General features: G+C 35.7%; 2 protein-coding genes across 4 annotated transcripts; one reads left to right on the forward strand and one right to left on the reverse strand.

Moving 5' to 3' along the window:
• On the forward strand, window positions 1-12932 carry LOC132062466 (uncharacterized). 3 transcript variants are annotated; one of them, XM_059455033.1, is made up of 5 exons: window positions 1-257; window positions 8723-9011; window positions 10148-10423; window positions 10503-10613; window positions 12253-12932. In XM_059455033.1, the coding sequence occupies exons 2-5, from the start codon at window positions 8742-8744 to the stop codon at window positions 12784-12786; spliced, it is 1191 nt and encodes a 396-aa protein (XP_059311016.1). In that variant the 5' UTR covers window positions 1-257; window positions 8723-8741; the 3' UTR covers window positions 12787-12932. The 3 variants fall into 3 exon arrangements, 2 of the variants coding, with proteins under 2 accessions (XP_059311016.1, XP_059311017.1); XR_009416185.1 differs by having other exon boundaries at window positions 58-257; window positions 10507-10613; XM_059455034.1 differs by lacking the exon at window positions 1-257 and adding an exon at window positions 264-1015.
• A 4223-nt stretch (window positions 12933-17155) lies between these two features.
• LOC132063128 (zinc finger A20 and AN1 domain-containing stress-associated protein 8-like) lies at window positions 17156-21421 on the reverse strand. The gene is made up of 3 exons (XM_059455565.1): window positions 21321-21421; window positions 21102-21158; window positions 17156-17968 (listed from the first exon to the last, which is right to left on the reverse strand). The coding sequence occupies exon 3, from the start codon at window positions 17955-17957 to the stop codon at window positions 17448-17450; it is 510 nt and encodes a 169-aa protein (XP_059311548.1). The 5' UTR covers window positions 17958-17968; window positions 21102-21158; window positions 21321-21421; the 3' UTR covers window positions 17156-17447.
• Between the last annotated feature and the right edge of the window lie 6337 nt (window positions 21422-27758).

The raw sequence follows: 27758 nt of genomic DNA on the forward strand, positions 1-27758 counted from the left end.
ATCTAAATTTAAAATTTTTATTTACTTATTATCTCCAAGATTATAAGAGGTTTAATATACACATTAGAGCCAAAAAAAAAAAAAAGTTGAGAGAAAACTTAAAAGGAAAAAAGAACAAAAGCGGGAAACGTAAGCGCCAAAAATTCAGCAAAAAGAAAGACTAAAACCTTTTCAACTTAGGTTTTGTTCAAAAGCAGGAGCAAATTAAAACCCATCACCATTTGTAAACTGACCTAGCAAATTTCTCAGCTTTTCTGGTAAATCTTTCTCTCTTTTATTCTTTCTTGTAATTTGGGGATTCTTTTTCCGACCTAGCAAAATGATCCAAGTTTGAATTTTTTGTCTGTTGAATTGGAATTCATGCCAAACTGAATTAATCCTTTATCTATTAATATGAAATTTGTGCCAAACTTTTAGCTTTCTCTTTTAACTAGTAGATTGATTGATAGGTATTTTTTTAAGAACATCTCTATGTGTAGAAGACAAACTTGATGTGTAGCAATAGAACTTGCTTGATTTATCAAGAAAAAGAAGTAGAGGGTGTTTTCAGTGCACATTATTTGGATTGAAGTTGCAGCATATTCAATTGGTATTTAGAAGCTTTTCTCTGAGATCTTTCCCCAAACCCCTTGTTTTTAATTCATCCAATTATTTCATAAAATCTTACAATTAAATTGATACTGTGGTCACGACTATGTTAATGTGGTTTATCCACTTTTCCCCCTCATTTGGATTGTGGAAAATTGGTTGCAAATTATGGAGATCCTTCTAAGAACTGGAATTTTAGGAATTCACTTTTACAACTAAACATAGTCAACATAATATTTAAGATATCTAACTGTGTTATTAATTAACCCATGTAGCATAAATTTTGTTGCAAATTGTAGTTGCTTAATTTGCAAATTGTGGTTGCTTAATTTTCAGCATCTTTCCGTTAGAGTTCTTGCCTTCACTACTGCTGCTGTTGCTAAAAAAGAAAGACCAGAACCCTTTCGTCGTCGCCCCGCTAGTCGTGGTTCCCTTCTCTCTCTCTTTTTTCCCCCAGAATTCTATTCATTTTTCTTTTGAAATATATGATTGAATTGGTTTGGTTTTTTCATAATGAAGTGGTTTTGTTCTTTGAGATTCCATTCACCCTCGTTTCTCTGTTTAGGCGTTTGTTTTCTAATTCCTGAAATCTTTGTGTTTTTTTTGTTTTGTTGTTGATTGTACGATTCATTTACTCCTTTTTCCGGTTGTTCCCTGCCTTTTATGTGATTAAGCATTTTATTTGTAGACTATAAGGAACTGTATATAGAATTTGGTTTATTTACTTGATCACTAAAGCTGTGTATTATATGTAGAATTATTCTATGCATCTTAAAGTATCGATGTGGATTTGTTATTTGTACATGTAGATGGAAAATGAACATCGTAGATGGATGTATGATAGGGTGTTACCTGATCGGCGGGGGTTTAGGGATGAATTTAAGCAAGGCGTTAAGGGGTTTCTTAATCAGGCAAATTTATTTTGTCAAAAGGACGGGACAATTAGGTGTCTTTGTGCGGATTGCAATTGTGTAAAGTGGTTAAAACCGGAAGATGTTAGGGTTGATCTTTGTAGTAAGGGTTTTATGTACGACTATTATGTTTGGACTAGTCATGGAGAAAATGAGGGTAGTGTCGGTAATATTTGCAATCATAATTTTGTTGTTGGTGAAAGTAGTCAGATCCTAGATTGCATGAAATGGTTATGGATGCTCTTGGGATGTACAATGAGGGTAACAACCAACAATATGTTGATCAACTTCCCAATGAAGAGGCACAATGTTTTTATTCATAGTTAGAGTCTGCTAGTCGTCCACTTTCCGCAAGCATGTCGCACTCTGCGTTGTCTGTTGCAGTTAGACTGCTAAGTATTAAATCGGATACGAATGTTGCTCAAGCGGGCATGAACGCTATGAATGGGCTTATGAAAGAACTTAACCCGAACTTAGATGTTACACTCCAGAAAATTTCGCGTTACTAAGGCTGTAGATGGCTTAATGTGAGCTCAAGGAGGAGCAAATATTACAAGTATAAAGGATGAAATTGTACTGTATTAGCATGAGGATAGCATGAGTATGATATTTGGAATTCGTACAGTATGATTGGAATGATACGTTAAAAGATATAGCCCTCGTAACCGTAAGCTGAGGTGGGGCCCACATGATGGGGTTTTTATAAAGGACATATGAAAATTTATATGGACAATATATGTGAAGTTAAACACAACTCAAGAAGGACCCTTGAGCCATATCCAAGTGGAAGCTCTCCAAAAAGATGTTTTTAAGTTACGTTTTCGGGTGATCTGACTTCGGTAGGCCATAACCCCATCATTATTTGGGAATTTGGGAAAAATTCAAACATAAAAGTTGTAGATAATTGAATTAGCTTTCCAACCATAGGTCGTGGGACTTCACACGACATAGGGATAAAAAGTTATGGACATTTTAAGACAGAAAGGTCAAGCTGGGCAGTGGGCTCGGCCCAACCCGACTCCAAGTCGGGTCAGGCCCACTTCCCTTGCTATTTAAGGGATGTTTTAACCCTTATCATCCTCATTACATACCAAAAAGTCCATAACATGGTAGAGAGTGAGTGAGGGGAGTTTAGAGAGATAAAGCAAGGGTTCGATCAAGTTTGAGGCCCCGAATTGCGAGGCTCGTGAAGGATAAAGTGTAGTACGAGTTGTCGTCGTCGTTTTAAGCTAAAAATTGAACTTGGGGGATGTTGGTTTCGTGGTGGCTGCTCATATAAGGTATGTTTAAGATGTTAATGATATTCTTACCATGATCATTGATAGATTTGACGGGTTAGAATAAAGAAAATGACGTTGAAAGTTCGGTTATAATTTTTGGATATCAAATGACTTGTGGGCTGTTTGGTGGTTGTTATGAATTGTTTTGTGGGCTGGAATATCGTGGGATTGTCTGTAGTTGTTGTTGTTGTGTTTGTTGGTAAACTATGTATATACGAAAATAAAGAAGTGTACACAAACATCGGTATATGAATGTATATTGGGCTATTTTGGAGGTGATTTAAGAATGGATTTGATTCTATTTGGATATGTATTTGTTGATATTGTAACTGGTATTGTGATTGATATTTTGGTTAAATTGGAATCATGAGGATTATTAAGTTTTTAAAAGAAGATGCTACCCGAATATCGTTAGATTTCTAAGTAATTAAGGATTGGTTTGAAAGAGTATCCTAATTTAATTTTTGGCATATTTGGTATTATTTGTAGATTGGTGAAGCCCGAGACCTAAGTTATGGTTAACTTGAGAAGCGACAAGGTATGTTAAGGCTATTCCCTTTTCTTCTTTTGGCATGGTCTATATGAGACAAACGGACGACGAACGTATAAACTCCAAAGAAGCTCCTATTATTAAATACTAGAATGGCTAATGTTCTTAATTTTCAGAAGCTATTTCATTATGTCCTGATACGTGTCTATGATTCCTGAAGTCCTATTTTGATATTATAATCCATAGTGACATTCGAGGGTGTTATGCTTCCAGGTTATTCAAAGAGTTCCACAAATAATCTTATGAGTCTCACTTGCATTCATTTGCTTTTATATGTATGTAAAGCTATCCCTTCCTTCTTTTTGGCATGAATTACATAAACGAGCGAACGATGAACATACATAATTCCAAAGAATTCTAGTTCTCAGTGGTACTTGACATGATAGTTGTCTTTGATTCTCCAGTGTTGGTTCATTCTAATTATTCTATTGAGTCTCAGATGATGATTTAATTTGTATATGGTTGCTCATGATATTCTACTCGTGCATGTTGTTAATATATCATTCACCGAGTCCCGAGCCGGTATGTATTCGTGCACAGTTTCATTGCATTGTTCACCGAGACCCTCACTGTAGGGGGCGGTACGGTATATATATGATTATTTCTTGAGTCCCTCACTAAAGGGCCGGGTACGGTATATATATGATTACTTCACCGAGTCCCTCACTAGAGGGCCGGGTACGGTATATATTTATATTTCACCGAGTCCTTTACTAAAGGGTTGGGTATGGTATATATTTACATTTTTAGTCATGCCCTTCGGGGCTATTCATATTACAGGTGGTTTCTCATACATTCATTATGGCTTATGTCTCATTCTTTATGATTACTGCAGCCTTACATACTCGGTACATTGTTCGTACGCGTCCGCTTTTACTGGGCGCTGTGTTCATGTCACACAGTCCCATATTGTTTTGCAGGTAAAAGTATTCAGCTAGGATGGTTGGCCATCAGCTGGGATTGACAAACTCCATTTTCTTTCTGGAGCAGTGCTGAGTCATTATGATTATCATATGTGTGTACGGGTATGTCGGGGCCCTGTCCCGACTCATGTGATTCAGGTGTTTACTCTTAGAGACTTTGCAGACAGTGTCCTGTGGTTAGTATGTTGAGATGTCATGCGTTGAGTAAAGCGACCATATAGGCCGATATGTCAGCATGGCTTACTCGGTTTTTGATTAATTGAGTATCGTTCGCAAATTTCTATGGTTTGACGGAAAGTACCTTATTATATTTTTGAAATTTTTTTATATGTCCAGTTTCATTATGTGAATGCCAGAGGGTTCACTCAGCTCTAAGTAAGAGTTGGGTGCCCATCATGCCCTATCGGAATTGGGGTGTGACATTAGACATACCTGATGATTACTATAAAGCAAAAAAATGGTTTCCAAATTAGGACTCTCGTATATGAGAATTGATTATTGTGAAAAAGGTTGCATGTTGTATTATAAGGATGATGCAGATTTAGAGAATTGCAAAGTTTGTGGAATATCTCGTTTTAAACAGCTTGCCAGCGGCAAGAGGGTTGCAGTTAAGGCGATGCATTATTTACCCCTTATCCCAAGGTTAAAGAGGTTGTATACATCATTGAGTTCCGCTCCTCATATGAGATGGCACTATGAAAATAGAAGGCCACCTGGTGTTTTGTGTCATCCATCAGATGGAGGAGCATGGAAGCATTTTGATAGAATGTTTCCGGATTTTGCTAATGAACCAAAGAATATTCGATTGGGTTTGTGTGCTGATGGATTCACACCATTTTCTGTCTCAGCTGCACCATATTCATGTTGGCCGCTCTTTGTCACACCGTATAATCTTCCGCACGAGATGTATGACAAGTCCATATTTGTTCCTAACTTGCATTATCCAGGGTCCAAGCAATCCAAAAAGTTTGATTGATGTATATTTGCAGCCTTTGACAGACTTTGTGGCACGAAGGTGTTTTAACATACGACATATCAACCAAACAAAACTTGAATATGCGTGCTGCTCTTATGTGGACTATTAATGATTTTCCCGCTTATGGAATGTTGTCAGGGTGGATGACTGCTGGTAAGTTAGCTTGTCCTTGTTGTATGGAAAACACTAGATCGTTCACTTTAAAACACGGGGGAAAGAATTCATGGTTTGATTGTCACCGTCAGTTCTTACAGTGGATCATGAGTTTAGGAGTATGAGAAATGCATTCATGAAGAATAAAACTGAACATGACTTCCCACCGCCAACATTGTCAGGGGAGCAAATTTGGGAGAGGGTTAGGGACTTGCCTAAGGTGATAGAAACTCCACCTTCTAGATTAGATGGATATGGGGTTGAGCATAATTGGATGAAACAGAGCATATTTTGCGAGTTACCTTATTGGAAGCATAATCTTCTCTGACATAATCTTAATGTCATGCATATTGAAAAGAATTATTTTGATAATCTGTTTAATACAGTGATGGATGTTAGGGACAAGACAAAAGATAACATAAAGGCCAGGAAGGACTTAGTGGAATATTGTAGGCGACCAGAATTGCAACTACAACAATCAAAAAACAAAAATAAGATCATCAAGCCAAACGCCAGTTATACATTCACTTTGGAGGATAATTGAAAGATTTGTGAGTGGATAAAGAGTTTGAGGATGCCCAAGGGGTATGCGTCCAACTTGGGCAAAAGTCTAGATATGGTTGAAGGAAAGTTGGTGGGTATGAAAAGTCATGATTTCCATGTTTTCATGGAAACTTTAGTTCCTATTGCATTTCATGGCTTACTCGAAAGAATATGGAAACCAATCATAGAGATTAGTTTGTTCTTCAAAGAGTTGTGTTCCAACACATTGAGTAAAGATAGTCTACTTTTGATAAATCAGAACATTCGTGTAACCTCTTGTAAGCTGGAGAAATTTCTTCCATGTGGTTTCTTTGATGTGATGGAACATCTTCCAGTCCACCTTGTAAATGAGGCACTACTCGGCGGCCCGGTTCAATATAGATGGATGTACCCTTAGGAGAGGTAACGATTATAAATTATTATTTAATTTTTGAATTTTGAATAATTTTTTTTGATTCCTATCTAACTTGAAGTTATACAGATGTAAACGGTTTGTGAAACAGAAGAATAGGATTGAGGGATCAATATGTGAGGCCTATCTCGCTGCGAAACCTCTCATTTCTGTTCTTATTATTTTAAGAAACATGTGCCATGTTTGAGAAATAAACCAACTCGATACAATGAAGGTGATAATGATCCTTTGGCCCCGCCTACATCCATATTCAATCAACCAGGCCGGGGTTCTAAAACTACTAAAAGAAGACTCCTGACTGAAATGGAGAAAAAGTCAGCCACAACACATGTATTTTTGAATTGCTCGGAAGTTCAGACATATTATAAGTAAGTTTCTAACTATATTATTGAGTTTTTCAAAATAATACATACTAATATGTCATTAACAAGTGTTAAATGTGTTGGACAGTTTGTTTGTACGTATGTATGGTTGTGCTCCTGTTTATTCTGAGTTTAGCGAGTGGTTCAAATGTTATGTAAGTGTTAACTTATAAAATTCAATTAGATTTCATTTTTTATAAACTATAAATATTTTCTAACATTTTATTTTTTTCACCACTAGGTCCATGATCCAAATAATGGCATAACTGACCAGTTTCTGAAAGATATAGCTTGGGGACCAAGCCCTTACGTCAAAACGATGAAAAAAAATACAATGTCAATGGTTACAAGTTCTGTACTGAAGAAAGCTCCAAGCATTATAAAAGCAATAACAACGAAGTCTGGGATAAAAGGGACACTAACAATCAAGATAGAGATATTGATTATTATGGTGTGCTCCAAGAAATTTTAGAACTAGAGTATCCTGGTTGGCCATACAAAAATTTATACTTTTTTGTTGTAAGTGATTTGACCCAACACCAAAACCTGGTACAAGGATAGACCCACATTACAAAATTGTTGAAGTTAAGCATACAAGGTAGTATAGAAGCTATGATCCTTTTGTCATTGCACAAAATGTTAAGCAAGTGTATTATGCTCCTTATCCGTTGCGTAGGGATAAATCAGATTGGTGGATGGTTATTAAAACAAAGCCTGTGGGTCGTGTGGAAGTCGAGAATAATTTGAATGTTGCATATCGAAATGACATATCGAGTGTTCAAGAAACGGTGGACAGAGAATTAGAAAATGAATTAGAGCATCCTGACCGCATGTATGAAGAAATTGATCTCGAGGAAGGAACTTCCATGGCAAATGAAGAGGAAGAACTATCTGTTGACAATGAATACTCTTCTTTTGAGAAAGATTCAACAGACAGTAGTGACACAAGTGAAGAGGAAGAATTACCTGTTGAAAATGAAATAAGCGAGGAGGAAAACTTACCTGTTGAGAATGAAATTAGCGAGGAGGATAAATTCGTTCGTTCCTTTTTAGCGCTAGTTTTTATATTAAATATTTATTTAACTCCTAATTGAAAAATGCTATAGTCAGGCACTAACATACAGTGATGCATATGGATATTATTCTTCTCTACTCTTTTTGTGCATTATGGGAGAAGAGGTAATTATTCACACCATCTTGAATGATCTGTTCTCATGTAATTTTGTCGATAATAGTTTTATTAGTTGCAAATATAGGAGCTAAAATCCTTTTGGCATGTTAATTCAAGGGATCTGCACTTTTTTGTTGTTCAATTTATGGTTTGCTGTGTATGTGGATGATCAATACAGAAAACTTTTTTCCTGACTTTTGAAAGTTGTTTATGTTTATAGTTCTTTTTGCTGGAAAATGATGACACTGCATGGGATGAACTTAATTGCTTACAACACCATCAATGATATGTGAATTCTCTGAAGTATTCTATTGGATGAACAAGGATAAAACAACAAAGCAATAAAATGGTATCAAAGTCAGGGTAATGCCTATGCAAAAACAAAATGAGTTATTCCTATCTATACATGGATCTATTCCTGTGGCGAGTTTATTTATGAATTCTAACATGTTTTCATCTTTTACAACCTGTATATTCTATATTGCCCCAAAAAGGCAAAATGCAAAGACATTTGAACTTTAGCGTTGTACTATAACAGTGTTCCCTTCAACCTACCTGGAGTTTTTTTCGCCCCATAAAACCCAATAGACACAAGCTGGACAAGTATGTTTAAGTTGCGCTACCTCACTATATCAGTCATGCTTGCTTCTCACTTTAGGCTTAGTATTGTGTCAATTGTTGCCAATCTGCCATAGTTGCAATTTCTGGGAGGTCCGTTAGGAATTTTGTTCAAGGTGATGAAATGTCCACTCCAATAAAAACAAACTTAATCCTCAATATTTTAGTTTTAACAATCTCATTATCCAGTAATTAGCTAATTTATGTTCTAAAAATCTCAATTTGCACGTTGCAGATGGCACCAGGTGATAAAAATGAGCGACATCAGAGTAATAGTTCGCGTGGGAAGAGTACCACTAAGAGTAAGGGTGCGAAGAGTACTACCAAGAGTCGAGGGAAATAATCCGTGTCTACATCGAGTCCATCTCATTCTACAATTCCACCATTGCATCCTTCTTCACATGGCCCGTCATCAAAGAGTAAAGGGGAATCAACTGTGTCTACACCGAGTCCATCTCTTTCGTCGATTCCACCATTGCATCCTTCTTCACAGGGGCCGTCGTCATTTTCACATTCTTTATATGGTACTATGCCCCCCCAGGGATAGAGCTCGATGCCTCCACAGGGCTATAGCTCAATACTAGGGGTAGAGCTCGATGCCTCCACAGGGCTATAGCTCAATGCAGGGGTAGAGCTCGATGCCTCCACAGGGCTATAGCTCAATGCCTCCACAAGGCTATTTCGGGATTTCACCTGTTGCCCCTTTCTACAATATGCCTCCCTCGGGTTGTTCCTCGATGCCTCCCTCTTATGTACCTCCACCTAGCATGTATTCAGCTTACCTCACTGCTATGGAACGACGTCCATCTCCAGAGACTCCTTCGTCAGAGGCTACTCGATCAGCCAGTCCAGGCCTTTCTAGGCTAAATATTGGATCGAGCAATTCTGAGGCATCTCCTAGCCAACCTTCGACGCCGTCTTCAGTTGATGGTCCAGATCTTCCATCACCTGAAAAGTTAGATCATCTACGCAGGGTGCGCATCATCGCTGATTGAGAAGGGTAAGTTTATTCTTTTATTACATTCTAATTTCTCTATTATTTTCTAATTCCTGAATTAACAATTTTAAATGCTTTAAAATTGTTGTCTTGTAGGTTTTATCCTTCTAGGCCAGCTGCAAATGCAATCTCAACAGCAATCCAGAAACTTTATAGCGATGCCTTCGCGACGTGGGGTGAAGTTCCATGTCATACGCAACAGACGATCCTTAATGAGTTTTGGTATGTATATTTTGGATCACAAAATGGATTAAATGAGTCTTCTCCTCTAATTCTAAAATATCTTAAAGTACTATGGTGGGAACTCTCTGTTAATCATATTTGTAACTGCTTGGCTAGCTTGCCCCAGTATTTGACAATTTATGCCAGAGAACTATTTTATGTTTGTTGATTTGAGCTGTCCTCCCCTAGATTAGTATAATAGGTCGAAATATCATCAGGAGTTCCCAACTGCTCCATCTTATGATGAAAATGAAGCAAGTCTGCTTGTTTAGTGGTTGTTCCATGTTATCTATCTTAAACTTTGTGATGAACTCACTTCACACAGAGAGAGCATGCATATTGATTTTGGCACTTCAAATTCCATGGAAGATGTCTTCTTAGTGTAGGCACTTCGAGACGCCTATTCCTCTGATGTCTTTTACATTTTTTTTTTTTTTGCAGAAAAAGTGTACATGGAACCCTATCGAGGATCATGTTATTAGAAGCAATTTTACAACGAAGGCGAGTTCTTGGTTGTCAAACATTTTTTCTGACGCTCGAACTAAGGGTCAAAAGACTAGGCGGCAGGACGAGTTGCGGGAGGAGCTTAATAAATACTGGGCTACGTCGGAGTTTCAAAAGAAGAGCTCCCAGACAAAGGCAGCTCAAAAGTCTAAGAAAGGTGGCTCATTGCACACTTGTGGTTCAGTGTCCATGGGGACTGCTCGGAGGAAATTGGTAATTGTTTAAGCATTTAGATGGTAGCAAATACAAATAATGACATAAACAACATTAACTTTGTTTATTTCATTTGCAGAAAGTTTCTCTTGGTAGACCACCCACTCGTCATGAGCTATGGAAGAAGGCCCATACGAAAAACAAAGATGGAAAAGAAGTTTGGATCGAGCCACGGGTAGAGCATACCTATGTAAGCTCTAAACTTACTTGGAACATATTTGACTAGTAATATTGTTTTTATGGTTACTGGTAAGACTCAACTTCTATTTAGTTTTCTCTTCATGTTATTCCTTCCTAAGTTACATATATATATATATATATATATATATATATATATATATATATATATATATATATATATATATATATATATATATATATATAATCTCTTGGCGATTTTATCTTGGATAAACTTTTGTGGCTTTTGAATCTTTAGATTTTCGATTAACTCTTTCTTCTTCTTATTTAACTCTGTTCTCAACTGTGTTTATTGCTATATATCTTAGCGATCTGATCAACAATTATACTTTCAGAATAATCCCAAATCTCAGATACTAGTAATGATAAGGGATGGAATGAACATTCATTTTTTTTTCATGATAGGTTAGTGTTTCTGTTGGAAGTGTTAATGTATAAACACACTGACGAAGTTGACAAACAACCCTCCCCAATTCAGCAACATGTTTATCTTCATCTTTACCATTTAAATATCTACATCTTTTGTCAATGGAGGTTGAAGGCAGATCATGTTCTTTTTAATTAGCCTTTGTATATGGGACGTAAAATGCTTCGATTTGTGACAAAAAAGGACCTACTTATTTCTCGAACAATAGTTCCATGAACCTGGCCAGCAACTTCTTGGGTTTAGGTGCATCTTCACTTATCATCTTTTTGTCACGTACTGGATGAGATTGGAGTTGAGTTTTTCACTTCTATCCAACTCCGACCAGCTTCTTTTCTCACTCTTTTCTCCTTCCTCTGCTCTGTCATGCCACTAATATCAATCCACTTCCTATGCAATGCATACATATTAGACAGAAGTACATAAACAAACTCGTTATCACCTTCCAATTCTATCACCTTTACGGACCATTACTGCTATCTTTATATTCCCACAAGTGACAGAAGCACCTAGTAATGCCTTCCAAACCAATCCAAAATTTTTAAATCTCAAATTTGATTTGTCTCCGACGCTATGACTATCAGATTTGATCAATTTTCGGGTTGTTGAAACGGGTCGAATAGTTATCTAGCCAAAAGCAAAACTAAATTACAATTTTATTTTCGTTTGACTTGAAAAAAAATTATAATTTCATTACTCCATAAGCTTCAAGAATTTATGTAATCTACAGATTGGGAATTGATCTTTTTCCCTGTTATATTTCCCCCTCGGATCCTCTGTATTTTAAGAAAATCATGTTCCTATAATTTGTTGGATTCTGTGTTTATATATAGCTTTTCTTTCTGTATTACTTCATAAAGATAACATTTTTCTTGATTTTAATGGCTGAGTAAATATTGACTTATTTCTAGTTATTGCATTGAAGATAAGTAAGCAGATCCAAAAAGAGATATGCCTTTTGAACAGAACCAAATTCCACCTTCACTCGGGCGCTAGTTTTAACTATTTTTTTGCTAGTTTAAGATTCAAATATTTTAATCTTGGAGATTCTGCCCATCCGAACATCGGCTGGGCAGCTTGCTAAAAAGCTACTCAAGTAAAAAGAAGTTATCTTGTCTTGTTTTTTTTTTTTTTCCGTTTTTTTTTTCACTTTTCAGAGTTTATTTTGTAACGTTTGTTTATATACTAAATTTTACTTTTAATGTAGAATAGGTATAATCAAGCGATGGAGGATCTCACTAGGAGTCAGCCGACTGATGATCAATGCAATCCAATCACCCCATCGGAGGAACATACTATCTCCTGTTGGTTGGACACGGTCGGCGGCGTAAATAAGGGAAAAGCGTACGGCCTTTGCTCCAAGAAGAACTTTCACCGCCTCCAGTGTGGATTGCAAGGTATAGGGAGTTCTGCCACTGTGTCAAATGAGCAGCTTGAGGAGATGCGATACGAGCTTCGGGAACTTGCTAGGAATTTTGAGGATGAACAAAATAAAAGGTTGAAGGAGGAGCGACGTAGGATAATGCTTGAGTCAGACGTCAAAGAACTCAAGGCCCACGTGTGTAACCTCATCAAGTTGCCTTGTTCTTCCCCCCTCCCCCCCTCTCCCCCACGAGCCCTGATCATGATGATGGAGAGGATGAGGAGGATGAGGAGCATGGAGATGATGAGGATCAGGATAATAGAGAGTATGGAGAGACTGAAATGGAGTATTAGGTGTCAATTATTATTTTTGTTCTAACTTATGTTACTTTGGATTATTTGAAGTCTAGTGAGATGCTTTTGATATATTTTTGCATAACCTCAAAGTTGGTTGGATTCATACGATGTTTGTTGGCTTATTTTTAATGTTTGAATTATTTCGGAGTATTTTTATTATTGTTTTGATGGCTATTATTGGTTGCGTTTCTGTTTCTATTGAATCGGCTATTGAAATCTTTTATATAGCAGGTGCTGAAGTAAAAAATAGGCACTGCTTGCCAAAATAATACCAGAAATACTGAGGGGCTTACCGATAGAGTCCCTCGGTAACAAGTGTAATTGCAAATCTCAAATTTTCAAGTTACTGAGGGATGTCCCTCGTTATTTTCAAATATCAAAATACTTTTCATTTAGCTTACCGATGGACATTCCTCAGTAAAATGAAAAATATAATTATTAAATATTTTATTTATCAAGGGTAGTCCCTCAGTGTATTTAAAATTTTAATTTAATTAACATTAATATACCGATGGATGCCTCTCGGTAAATAATATATCAATATTACATATATTTCTTAAGTACCGACTCGGCATCAGTGGCGGAGCCAAGATTTCCGCCGAGAGGGTTCAAAATATAAAAAAGTAAATATACGAAGAAGCCTAAGGGGGTTCAACGTCTACTATATATACATAAAAAATAATTTTAACCTTGTAAAAAGAGTATTTTTTTCCGCCGAGGGGGTTCGGATGAACACCCTGGACATAGTGTGGCTTCGCCACTGCTCGGCATGTTTAATCTTGCATGAATGTGAGGGAAGGGAAGTACCGAGGGATGTGTGAGGGTCTCCATTGGTATTTGCCGAGAGTGTTCCTCGGTATTATTTACCAAGGGTCCAATTACCCACAAGCCTAGTACCGATGGCGTCCCTCGGTAAATCTTGCTTACCGATGGAGGTCCCTCGGTAAATTCCATAGGTAAATCGGGATTTTTTAGTAGTGGTCACTCTATAAGGTGTAGTCACAACTCTCGTTTGGTACGAGGGATAAGAATAAATAGTCCCGAAATTATATTTGAGATGAGCTTATTCCACATTTGATTGGGATAAAATCGCAGTATAACTAATCCCGATATTAATTATTCCAGAGTTATAGTTTTATTTATCCCTATGGGAGAATGGAATAACTAATCTCAGAATAAATTATCTTGAGATAACTTGTTTGGTTGATCCTGGAATAACTTATTTCCAACCAAAGGACCCACAGTGTCCAATTTGTAGTGTCAAATTCTGGTTGTACGAGAAACAAGTTCACTTTAAGTAAACCAACAGTTCATGGAAGTGGTTTCATTGGCTGTTAGTTCCTAACGTGGCTAGTTTTGAACTCGGATGTATACTGTCTCTTTTTGCTAGTTCACATGTGATATCCTCTCAAAGTGGTCCCCTCATTGCAACCATTAATTGTGGGACCAGTCAAGGCCTGTCCCCACATTTTCCTTTTAGTAATATTTTGCGGAGGAGGACTAGGTCCCACTTTTAGTCTTTCTGTTCCTTCTTTTTTCTCTTTTCTTTTTCCTTTTTTATTTTTGTTGCTTTTAGGAATACTATTCAAATATAGGCATAGAAAAAAGTTCTAGAAATAGCGCAATCATTTGATACTTCAATTTCTTTATCCTTTGGACATAAAGTGCTTCAAGATTTGCATTAATCCCCAACAAGATATAATGATGCATTTCATATGCATATTCCTCCTGCACAATTTCATTTGTTTTGTTAAACATATTCTTTATAATTTTCTACAGGTTATAATAAAACTTTGAGATTCTACTTATCATTTTTCTAGTAATTACTTTTTGGGATTTATGTTTCATGATTTATTACAAATTTAAAATAAGTTGGCCTTAACATTAAATGCATATGTTATCTAATAAGACATAGTAGTGTTATGTAGAGAATAACTTTATTTTTAAGCATATATTCTTTAAATACTTTTTCGTATATATTGCAAATATACGTATTTTTATTCTATATTCTGTACCGCATATAATACATAAAATAAAGCATGACATAATACGTGTATCTTGTAGTATGGCTACAAAATGCTGCACAAAGTTATGCGAGAATTATTATTATTATTATTATTATTATTATTATTATTATGCTAATTAAAAGTTGCAGGAATTATGCTGAGACTATTTATATTTCCTAATTAACCCGTCGAACCAAACATCATACTTATTATTCAATGAAATTTTTTGACTGAGATTATTATAAATAATGCCTCCAACAAACAGCCAATAAGAACGAACAAGAAAAATTGCGTGGGTGTGGGGGGTGGGGCAGGAGGAGCTTAAGATAAAATATTTACTCCCTCTTGGTGAATGCACATTAATATACGCAGCGAAGTCAATTATTCAACATTTAATACATATATATTTACAGAGTAATTATTTTACTTATGTATTTAATATCATTTCCTTTATACACCATATAAATATTCAAGAATGGATATTCAACTAACCACTTTTCATTGTATGTGGCTAGGCTCCTGATATGCATGACATGTTTCTCATACACAAAAACAATATTTTAATTAACATATATTTTAAAATTTATTAATAATCATAATAAATTTACATAATTTGAGGAATAGGATAAATCCGACGAGTTTTTCCGAGCGTAAGAGAACAAGAAGCCACAAATCAAGGAGACGGTTGAGAGGAGCCAACACACTAGGCGATATTTGCGAAACAGGTTGGCTAACCAGCATGCTGCGAGTGCACATGTCACACTTTGTAATCATTTACATCACCTTCTCAATTCGTTTTACCTTTCTCAAGGTTTATCTATGAACACTTGCCCCCAAAAGAGAAACGAAAATCTCAAAGTTATGATACCAAGAGATGGGAGGACATAGATAATTGTGGTGAGGAGTATTTCAAAGTAAACGTGCCTTTAGATAAAAGTCGACAATCGACATCGACCACGCACCCAAATCCTTCAAAGAGGGAAATAATGGCATATCTATTGTTTACCGTAAAATAGTTATGAATGAGATAAGTTCAAACCTTCTTTTATATCAAAAGACTGTTAAACTTCTATACTTTCTATAAAAAATATTTAACTGAGATAATAGTAAGAAGTACTATCTCCAAAAACTATTGCAAGAGTGTTGAGGTTTACACATTCACTCATTTTCCGTTGATAAATCTTCAGTCTAGCCACGGATGACGAAAATTAGGAAATTATTTTGTAATGCGAAACAGTGGGCTATAAAAGTTGAGAGAAACAAGAGTAGCCATAGCATTAATTCAAGTGCCCAAGTGACAGGTAAATTATGGAAAAGATTGCTGCATTTGCATGTGGATATTACACATTCATCACCCCTTACTTCATAAAAAAGCTTTGGTTTGGTTTGGTTTGGTTTGATTTTAAATTTGAAAAACCGATAATATTTGGTTTGGTTATGGTTATAGTAAAAAATAACCGAATAAATAACCGAACCAAACCGATAATTATATACATAAAATTTATAATTATTTATATGTATAATATTAACTTTTCATAAATAATTAAAGATATTTTATACCTTTTAATTATTAATTTAATTTTGGTCTACTTATTTTTAAGGCCATGTCTTAAAAGAATATGTCCAAGTCCAACAATCAAAAACTCTAATAAGTCGTAAGCATAAGGGTAAAAAGTTAAAAAATCCTACTATCTCTTTTCATTTTACATTCGCATATCTTTCCCTCAATATCGAAAAGTTCGTAGCATAGTGAGAAAAAAAGAACTAAGAAATTTGAATAATGTGAATAGAGAATATTTGAATTGTCACAGTAGTCTGAAAAAGCAACCAAACCGAACCAAACAATAACCAAACCGTGGTTATTATTTTACTGATTTGGTTATGGTTTTAGGCATTTAAAAAAGCTTTTGGTTATGGTTTTAACTGTTCTTGTGCTTTCCCAAAGCATAGAAAGACAGAGCTGTCTTGGCTGTTGGCAACCTCATGAGAAATTTATCAATAAAAGCACGCCACTCAGGAGGATGAAAAGGGGAACATGCAATCAGTGACTCCGAAACTGTCGAAACATGTGAACGATACAAGCTGGCAATCGCCCAATATTATACAAATTTAGCAACAACTTAATTTCAACAGTGACATTGTGAGAGTTTTACCATTAGCTTACCTAAAAGAAAACTATATATAACCGTCTGTAATAGTGAAATCTGTAGCCTGGAAAAAATGCAGGTTACTTGCTACGATAGGTCAATATGCATTATACACTAATAGTATAAAAACTCACACTACTCAAAATAAATAAGTCCTCTTAGCAATATGATTTTGGTCTTGACCATACTCTGCCGCAAAATAAACAAAGTCGTTCTGGAAGGCGGTTAAAGAAAAGGATTCGATGGAAAGAAACACTTCTTTTACTTAAGGAACACCAACTTTTACGTTATTAAATTGGAATCACTACATGATAAGATAAACCAAAAGAATGTCCATCACAAGCACAAAATAAGCACTAAAGATGGAACCACAACATTCCTTACTCGATACCAACATTACTACCCCTCAAGTTGCAAAGATGCCTTTCTCTCAACCCCTCGTAATCCTAGGCACCTAACAACCGCTGTCACCAGACGGGTATAGAAGACAAACTTGGATAATACTGCAGCTCAAAACTCGGAACATTCCTTCATATTTTGTCGAGCTTTTCAGCCTTAACAACTGGATTGGCTTTCGCAATAGCATCTTGAGCAGCCTTGCGATAATCATAGGGACAGTCATGCTTGTCAGAGTAGCGATGAGCTGAGCAGAAAAGATCCCCACAACGGCAACTGAAGCCGGTCAAACCAACTCGTCTCTTACAGGTGCTGCACCTGTTTGGCCCCTCCTTAGCCTTCTGAACATGTTCGTTCTCTGGTGGTGCACATGCAACTTGCGTGGGTATAACCAGGGACTTTGTGGGACCTTCCTGCACGGTTACAGCAACATCAACAGCTTTCACACTAGTGCTTGAACTTCCACCATTCACAAAGTTTTCAATAGATGAAGCGGCAAAGTTAGCTTGTTCTTGCTTAAACATCATGTCCTTGTAGCACTTTGAGCACATGTTCATTGTTGCTGCAGTTCCAAAAAATCCACAATTGTTAACACAAAGGACAGGAGCTTGAGGAGCTTGGCAGCCTGTATCATTTTGCTCCATATTGAACTTTCCTGCAACAAAGGACGGCGTTCATTTACCATTATCCGAATATGATATCCCCAATCATTTTACCCACAATTCATCAGTATATTCTCTTATAGAGAATAAATTGATTGCATTTAACCAATATTTAGCCAGACACCATTTGGCACATATTGCTTGAGCCGGTAGTATCAGAACTGTCCAGTATACCAAGTTATATTGAGCGCCAACTCCTGATTATTTTAAAAGAACTTGCCACAATTCGTTATGGCAATTCATCGCTGATACATGATGATGGACTGCATTCCCACAACACATAACTAAATTGATTAATCCATCACTGTATTTGGGGGGGTTGTGGGGGGGGGGGGAGCAAGCTGCAACAACGACCTTGATAAAAAGGAAACTCAAATGCCAAAGCTAAACGTGTTATTCTATACTGCTGAATCCTGATGGGTTGAGCACCAACAGACAGCCCAATACCTGCCACTTAAGCATCGTAACAAAAATACCTACTATTTTTATTAACCATGGGTTGCCGCTACATTTTTTCTTCCAGTTGAAATCATACCTCCAAAAACCAACCAAGAACAACACAATTATGATCCTACATTGTGTTGTTGCCAAGCCCACAAATACATCAGCATAATCATCACTAGCCCATAGCCCGGAAGAGCTTGACATGATCATTCTAAAAAATAAGAAACAAAGACTGCTAGGATGGGGTGCCACCAGAGGCGAATCTAGGATTTCTAAAACATGGGCGCACCACTAACAAAAAAGAAAGGAAAAAATGAATTAATCCCTCAACCTTCAACCAAGTGCACCATTTAACCTTCTTATAGCATGGGTGACAGCAGTTAATATTATACCAATTTTAGAAATTATATACATAAAATACCTAGTTTTACCGAGAAACCATGGGTTCACGTGACCCAAAATTAATACCTAAATTCGCCCCTATGCCACTATATGGACACTGTTTCATTCAGTTGTAAGCCTGTAATAAGACCTATTACCAAGGATAGTACCCATCCTCCCTTACCACCTCTTTGATAGTTCAACCGTAGCAAATTTACCTTGCAGGACATTTTTAAATTCAAGATTAGACCACCTATAAAGAATTCTCTTCAGTTTAAAATTGACTACAACCTATGTTACTCGGACTCTTCACAAATATCGACGGATGCGTGTCGGATCCTCCAAAAGTAGTGTATTTTGGGACGATCCGACACGGGTGCGGCAGCATTTTTGGAGAGTCCGAGCAACTTAGACTACAACTAACACTTGTACAGCAGACCAACTGTGGCAGCCAAGAATATAGAACAGTGAAGGTCAAAGATAAAATCGTTGGAGAGGTCAAAGAGATGATTGAGTAAGCTAAGTACTTGTAAGGGTCGTGTAACAAATGCATGGTCAGAAGGCAGAAGGTTGAAGGGAAACTTTGCACAGTAACAGGCAACATCAAAAAGGAAGTTGGGAACTAGGAAAGACGAGAAAGGATATGATGACCAACAGCTGAAGGCAGTGTCGCCCCGGGAAATGCTGAACAAGGGGAGATGCACTTTGGAGGTAACCGAATTGAAAGCAATCAAACTAAGCTCAGGTACAGAGCAGCATAACCACATGTTCCTCTAACCTCAGCGACAAAGAAGCTTTGGAAGAAAAAGAAAAAGATATAACATTTAGAAAAAGGTAAAAGGAGATAACAAGTAGAGAAGGAGCAGCTCTGAAAACTTGACAAAAGGAAAAAACCACCTCCACAAGCCAGAAAAACTACTATTCATCCAACTCCTCTATCAGAAGCCAGCAAACACTTTCAAATTAGTCGTGATCACCAGAGTTACTTTTTAAAAAACCTGGAAGGCTTTCAGAACACTCTAGAAAACAAGGATTTCAGAATGAGTAAAAGAGTAAGACAGAATATATGCATTACAAGTTTAGTCATCATTTGAAGAATGAGGATCAAAACTAAAGAAATTAGACAGTTCAAAAATCTGCGAGGTGAATAAGATGACCAAAATGGAGAAATGATACGGAATGCTATGCGGTGTGAAAATATAAAACTGTGTGAAACGCTTATGTAAAACAGTTGTAAAACCAAGAATGTGCGTGTTGGATCTCTGAGACCGACATAACTACAAGATGAACATCACAAAATCTGATATCAGAATAGATCTTATGTCATGTATGATTGAACAAGATTAGAAATGCTCAGGTTCTTCATATGGTGCACGCACCACACATAAGATAACATGAAAGAATAATAACATTGTTGATCGTCCTATGCAGACTTCAATATGCAGATGTCCTCCAATGCGAAAAATATGGCTATTGAAGGCGCTAGGAACGAACCGACAAACTTAAATTTACATAGAAGAAGATTATCTCAAAAGACCTATTCCACCAAATATGCACGAACTTAACAGAAAATGAAACACAATAGAAGCAGAAGATCAATATTGCTGAGAACAGCTAATTTGGAATTCAATCATAGTTACATAGTCGCTCTTATTTAGGTGCTTGCCAAGAGTCTTCTTATGCTCTTCCTATTCTGCATAAACTTGATTGTTCGTGTCGAGATATAGATTAAACCACCTCTACTTTAGCAAATCCTTAATTTTACTTAAAATAAAAATTATTTAGTATCGAAAAAAAAGTATCTTGCATAGATCAGAATACATACAACGGAAATATTTGGGGATTGAGGCACCAAATTCAAAGAACATTCCTCCCAAATCTTTCTTCTAAATGAAGAAAACTTAGGATGCTATTGAACGGGTTCTCATCACTTCAAAGAAAACAATGATATTAATTGGAAGACCATAAAATTCAGCAAATTAATTAAGTCCCATAACTATGCTATGGTATGATAGTCAATTTTTTAATACATGAAAAATGAAAAATTTCACTTTTATCTTTTATCGATTCATCTCTGCTCTTACAAAATCAATAAAACATAATTCTGCTATTTGTTTTCAAGTATATCAACGTCAGTGTTACAATAAAGCATAAACCTGACTGGTGATCAATGTTACAAGCTGGCTAAAAAGGGGCACACCATGCACCATATCAAATCAAAAAACTTACAGTTACAACCCACCACCTAATTTCACTTAGAAACCAAAAAAAAACACAGTAATAATAAAATACTAAACTCACCTGTTCGCTGAAGAAGCAACAAAATTCTTTCTTCAAATAAAATTTCGCCTCCTATCCCTTCAAAAAGAACAAAACAAACATATTAAACCACACTGAACACTATATCACTCCCAAAAAAAAAAAGATAGAACCATAAAAAAGCCAAAAGGGTATTTAAATCTTGCATAATTAAACAAAACCAACAAGAGAAAAATCAAAAATACGATGAAGAAAACTAACCCTAAAAGCGAACAGGAGAAAGCGTCGGAGGAGCCAAAGAAGAAACTGGAGAAAAAACGAAAAGCAATATATTATTAGTATTATTATTTATAGAGGTTGAAGAGTGAAAGTGGAATTGTATGTTTAATACGTGTTGATTGGTGATTGGATATTGTGAAGATTTAGCCAATTGGAAAGAGGAAGTAGATGAAAAGGCCGTGGTCGTGAGTGTAGGAGATTGTACCAGGAAGTTCTACGTATTCACGCATGTTGGGCTTTGGTTTTGTTTAGTGGACTAATCCACTCGATTTGAAAGGAGAGAGGAGTCATGTGAAACGTGGCATGTTACGTGCTGTTGATCGGCTTCTAACCGACTAATTGAGTCATATTTAAGTTGTCACAAGAAAAAGAAATACAATTGTTCTTGTTCTACTTCTACTTATTTGTTCTACTATTGGGAAGTTTTGCCAAGTTTTTTGGGAGGTTAAAAATGTTACTTCTTCTTCTTCTTTTTTTTTTCTTTTCAAAAAGTACTTATTTTAAAAAATACAGTCAGATTTCTATATAACAGTATCCGCATATAGCAGTAGCTTTTTATAACAGTTAACTTTTTTTGAAACATATTTTGTATGTTATATTTTACTTTTCTATAACATCATTTCAAATATAAAGAACAATAAAAACTTTATAATCTTATACTTTTTGTAAAAAAATTACTGCATATATAACAACTATTTTCTTTTCTTTTTTTGTTAATAATTAACCATCTTTATAAAAATAGAATATTTATGATTACTAATAATAAGTGTTGAGATTTTGACCAAATATTTGATCATTTAATACACTATTACACCAAAAAAATATATATATATATATATATATATATATATATATATATATATATATATATATATATATATATTCATCATTAATGCCCTTCGTTATACGAAGTGTGATTAAGTTTAGAATTTGAAAATTAAAAATGAAAATTAGATTTTATGCATCTTTTTTACTTATAACAACGAAATATTATTTAAATGTCAATGTTGTTATAGGTGTAGAACAACCATTCTCTATAACAACTGAAAAATTTCGGGCCCAACGATGCTGTTGTTATAGAGATGTTTGACTGTATAAGGTGTTTGGCCAAGTTTTTGGGAGAAAATAAAGTGTTTTTGGGGTACAACAAAAGCTAAAAAAAGGTAGTTTTTTTTCCCAAAAACACTTTTTCTAAAAGCACTTTTGAAAATTTAGAAGCACTTTTTAAAAGTTTAGTCAAACATTAATTGCTGCATAAAAGTGATTTTTAAATTAATTGGCCAAACACAAACTACTTCTCACTAAAAGTACTTTTTTGAAAAGCACTTTTGATTAAAAAAAAAATACTTTTCCAAATAAGCTGATTTTAGAAGATTTGGTCAAACATGCTATGAGCCTGAAAATGGTCAGGTTGCCAAGATCATTTAACTCATCAACCCGACCCATTAACTAGCCCATTAAGTTGGCCCGACTATCTAATGGGCTTGAATTGCATCTTGAGTTTTTGGCCCGTAATATAAATCGAATCAAGACCAGAACTTTAAGAACTACTGAACATTAGAAGCTAAGAAATGATCGTCTTAACTCACTGATAAACCTGCTTTTAGCGAAAAGTTAACTTCTAGTAGTATTAAACTAAAAGATAACAAGTATCTAAATCTGTTGTCTCAGTATTTACAATCCAACTTAAAAAAACTAAAAAATAGCATAAGAAATATATCGAAAAATTAGCTAATCGATGAGCTACTGTATTTCAAAATCCATGAATATGTAATATTTACATCATAAAACCATGTCATGTGAGTCTCCAAACATCTTCACAACCACTATCAGTTTCCCGTGTGGCTACAATTTTCCTAGTAAGCATGTACAACACATTCTTCGAGCGTTTAGCTAGACAGTAACGACGAAGTTCGTAGCTAGTTTCAATTTTTTTATTAAATACTTGTCTTAGTGATTTCATATGTAGACCTATATCAATAAAAACAAACGCATACCATATTATGAAATTATTAGTTTTCCAATTTTTGAAACATTTGGTCTTCCTAACAAACTAACTGAGTGAGATGAACGTATGAATTGTTCAAATTAGTTAAATTAAAAAATGCCTTTTGAAATAACTTTATTAGATTTCAAAACTTCGTCATCATGCATGATGCATTCCTAGCTTTCCATACATGTTGTGTGCTAAAAAATCGAGTCTTATCAATAATAATAATAAAAAAATGTTCTTTCTCACACACACAAAAAAAAAAAAAAAATGATATCACCAAATAGAAAAACAAACTCAATTATCTCTCAACTCTCTCAATTTTCATATTTCAGGTCTCAATTTTAAATTTCAAGGTTAACACGCTCAGGTTTAGTTATCTTTCAACAATTTGGTACATTACTTTATTATTTAATTTAAATTAATTACTTTTTATTGATATTTATATATTTCTCTTCGCATTAAAATGATATAATTTTATCATCTCGTTCTTTTTTTGTAGGTTAGGTTAAAAGAGGACATAATATTAACATTCAGTCTCTAAAAGACTAAAATATTCAGTGAAAGTATTAATAGATAAAACATATTGAAATGAAGTCAGGTTTAGACATGAGACTTTTCCAACCTCAAGTTTAAAACCAAACCATACCAATGAACTCCAAATTTACATAATGTTGTCAAGTAATTTTGAGAGTATCAAACTATATGATTCAGAGCAAGAAAATTGATGCGACTCAATATAAGATATAACTGGGGGATGCTTTGTATGATCTATCTAATCAGATTCAAACTGTAACACCCCGTACTTCTTAACGTATGTACGACTAAGATGAAGTCAATGAACTTACTTGAATATAGAGGAATAAGGTTATAGTAGTTGCTTAAGGTCCAAGTGTGAACATTAAGTCTAGATAAAGTGAATAAGTTTTCATGAACGAGTGAGACGTCGGACAAGGTAAGACGACCTACTAGCTTCACTTATGTGTGTCACCTATATGTTTCACTTATTTGTTAAACGCCCTACGTGCTTGAGCTACTAGTTACCCATCCTACTTACTCGAGCTACTTGCTTAAACGTCCTATTTACTTAAACTACTTCCTTACACGTCCTACTTGCTTAGACGTCCTAGGTGCTTACACGTTCTACTTGCTTAAGCTACTTCTTTACATCTCCTACTGCTTGAGCTACTTATTTTCCGTCCTACTTGGTTCACGTCCTACCTACTAAATGAGGATGATACACGTGTATAGAAAATCGAGAACCTTCGAAGATTAAGTAATTGACAAGTAGGTGCATCACCTACTTAAAATGAGAGGCCCAAATTAAAAGGGAAATAAAAGGTGAGATGGGGCAGATCCAAGCCCAATCGATCTGCCCCATCTGATTAGGCCCATTATGGGCTAAATATATAGATAAGTTCCCTTGTAAAATTATCATTTTATCTCATTTCTCCAGAACAAAGTAGCCAGCTCTCCCTCTCTTCTCTCTCTCTCTCTCTACGTTCTGTCCTCTTCCTCTCTTTTAAGTTGAGCTTCAAGCTAAGATGGCAGCCATGGAAGCCAGCTCTTCCTCCTCCATCGCTCAAGGTAATTCTCTCTCTATATCACAAAAACAAGGCAGCCATCACTTTATTCTTTTTAGGTTTTTAAGTGTTCTTCTTAATGTATTAAAACCGCCAAGAAAAAGCCCTTTCCTCCTCTCCATAGCTCAACACTTTGAAGTGATTCTTCCTCCGGAGAGTTTGTAGTACGTGTTTAACTTGTTCCTTTCACTTTGTTGTCGGATTGGAGGTTTCTTCTAGTTGAAATAAGATAAAGCTAAGGCTGGTTTTGAGACTGTAAAGGTAAGTCCTTCATTCTTCTTCATATGTATAAGTTAGTTTAAGTTTTAGAGGTATTTTAGTTGTTACAAGTTCGTGGGTTGATGGCTGAATGATATGGATGAGTTGTTGGGCTTGTTATGTAGTTTTGGGGCTATTCTTGTTGTTATTTTACTTTTTGGATATATAGTTTTTGGCTATTGTTGGTTGTTATTGTTATTTTGAATTTGAGGAATGCAAAAGAAATAGGGGAGATGCTGTCCGATTTATCGTAGAACAAGCTTGTCGTTTCTTGATTGCTTAGTATGTTGTTTAGGGGCTGGTTGGTGTGTTGAGGAACTGAACGTGTAGGAAGTTGGTGTTGATATGTTAGGTGTTATGGGGCATGTGAAGGGGCAGTTCTTGTTATACTTAGGTGCTGGAAATATTAGCATGTTGGAGATGAGTTAGTTAAGGATTTAAATATGCTTAGTTGCTACTAGTTGGTAAGTTGAAGGTTGATTGATGTAATGAGTTGCTAGTTGTGTTGTATAGCATGTTGGGACTGTCCTTATTGTATGCAGGTGTTGAAAGTGTTATTGGACTTGTGTTCACATGTTAGTAAGAGTGTTTCAAGGATTAGAAAGGAGATAGGCTTGGACAAACACCGTAAAAACATTTGTAGAATGAGCTTGTCGCATATAAGCTAATTGGCGTGTTCCTCTTGTTGATACTAGTCTTGTTTTCCTTGTTGTAGTTTAAGTGCAAAATGAGCTGGTTCTATTGCTATCATTGATGGATCGAAAGTAAAGGTACGTGAGGCTATTCCTTGACTCGCCACTACGGCACAACGTGTGTTAATTGTTGCTTATACGACCATGAAGTCTAGAGATTATAATGTATTGATTCCATGTTATAAGTCTTATGAGTTTCTTAAGAAATGTTATATGTCCATAATCAGTTGGCACTCAAGCGTATTGCTTTTAGAATTCGAATTCCGAGTTATCATAATGGATGTAGAGTTTCCCCTTAGATGGGATGATATTGATAGCTTGCAGATCTCGTTGGTGTTCTCTTATATGTATTATAAAGTCTAGAGTTACAAAAGAAAGCATATCGTTTCCACGTTATACGTCCCATAAGCTGAATTAGAATATGTCATATGTTTTGATATCGATAATCCACTCCAATGGCCCTCTCCCAAAGTTGAGTTTCCAAGACATCATCCAAAAAGGGGCATAGAACACGTTTAAGACCAGGGGTGTTGAGAGTTCCTAGAATGTCATTAAAAGGAGCTATAGAACGTAGCGTAGGATGGATGGATATTAGTAGTTCTAGTGGTCATTATTGAAGTGTAGAGAGTTAAATAAGACCAGTCATGTGGAATCTCCTAAGGATCATAAACAGATAAAAAAATGCTGCTTAAGGTGAATTGTATGGTTAACTTTCATGAGATTGTTGATTGATTATAGATTATGATATAAAACATGTTGTTAGCTAGAAGTTGTATTAATAGGTGCGATGAGGGGTGTTGGCTAAAAAGAACGCCACCATTTATGGCTAGTAATTAAATGTAATGGTTAAGTGGTTATAAAGGGTAGCATAAGATGAATCATGATTGATGATACTCAGGTCACCGTTGTTGGGTCGTTAAGAGTCCCTTAAGATAAGTTATGACAATGTGATTAGGTAGAATAATGTTGATGGTTTTTAAAGTATGGTTGAGGGAATTATAGGATTTTAGACAAGATAAATGGTGTTGATAGTTCTTTATGGTCAGAATTGGGTATAAAGGGATCATTTAAGGTGAACATTGTTGATAGCTCCTAAAGAGCATTAATGGGGAATAGATTGATATGCAGGACGAGTTGTATTGCCAGTTTATAGTGGCAGTTGATGGGATGTTGATTTGAAAGTAAGATGAATCAAATGATTAGTTTTGGCCTATCGTTGACGAGTCATAAGGTTTATGGAAGTTTAAGTTATACGTATGAGGTTCAAGAGGTATCGTTGAAGAGTTCTAAAGTTTTTGGAAGTACATTAACTCCATGTCATAAACTCCGTAAGTTAAATTAGGAAATACGTCATGTTTATGATCTAGTTTATCATTCGAGCATATTACTCCCTAGTTCAAGTCACTAAGTTCTCCTTGAAGTATTAGAGTCTCTCCCTTAAATGGATTGATATTGATAAGTCGCGAAGTAGGCTAAAGGGATTATAGATCTTGTCTAAGATGGACATAATGTCGATAGTTTCTAGATGATCGATAAGGGGTTGTGAAACATAATGTAAGAAGAATGTTATTGTCGTAAGTCGTTGATTCCCACATTTTGAAGGTATGAGCTTAAGATAAATCGCATTGATGTAGTCGACCACAGTCTTTCCAAAATAGGATGGACCGCAAGATTGGAGGATGGTTTCTAAAAGTATCATAATAAGGTCTGTGGAACTGTAACTGCGTAAGTCTAGATCGTATTTATCTTCTCCGATGTGAAGTACTATCATATGTTTCTCTGTTTAGATGAGTTCCAAAGAATGAAGCGTCACAAGTCTTCTACTTCTTCATATTTATTCCCTCCATGAGATGTTATTTATCAACTCCTCGTAAGTGATTAGACTCTTATTATTATG

The sequence above is a fragment of the Lycium ferocissimum genome, chromosome 7 (genome assembly GCF_029784015.1).
Source record: "Lycium ferocissimum isolate CSIRO_LF1 chromosome 7, AGI_CSIRO_Lferr_CH_V1, whole genome shotgun sequence".
In the NCBI taxonomy this organism is placed as follows: Eukaryota; Viridiplantae; Streptophyta; class Magnoliopsida; order Solanales; family Solanaceae; genus Lycium; species Lycium ferocissimum.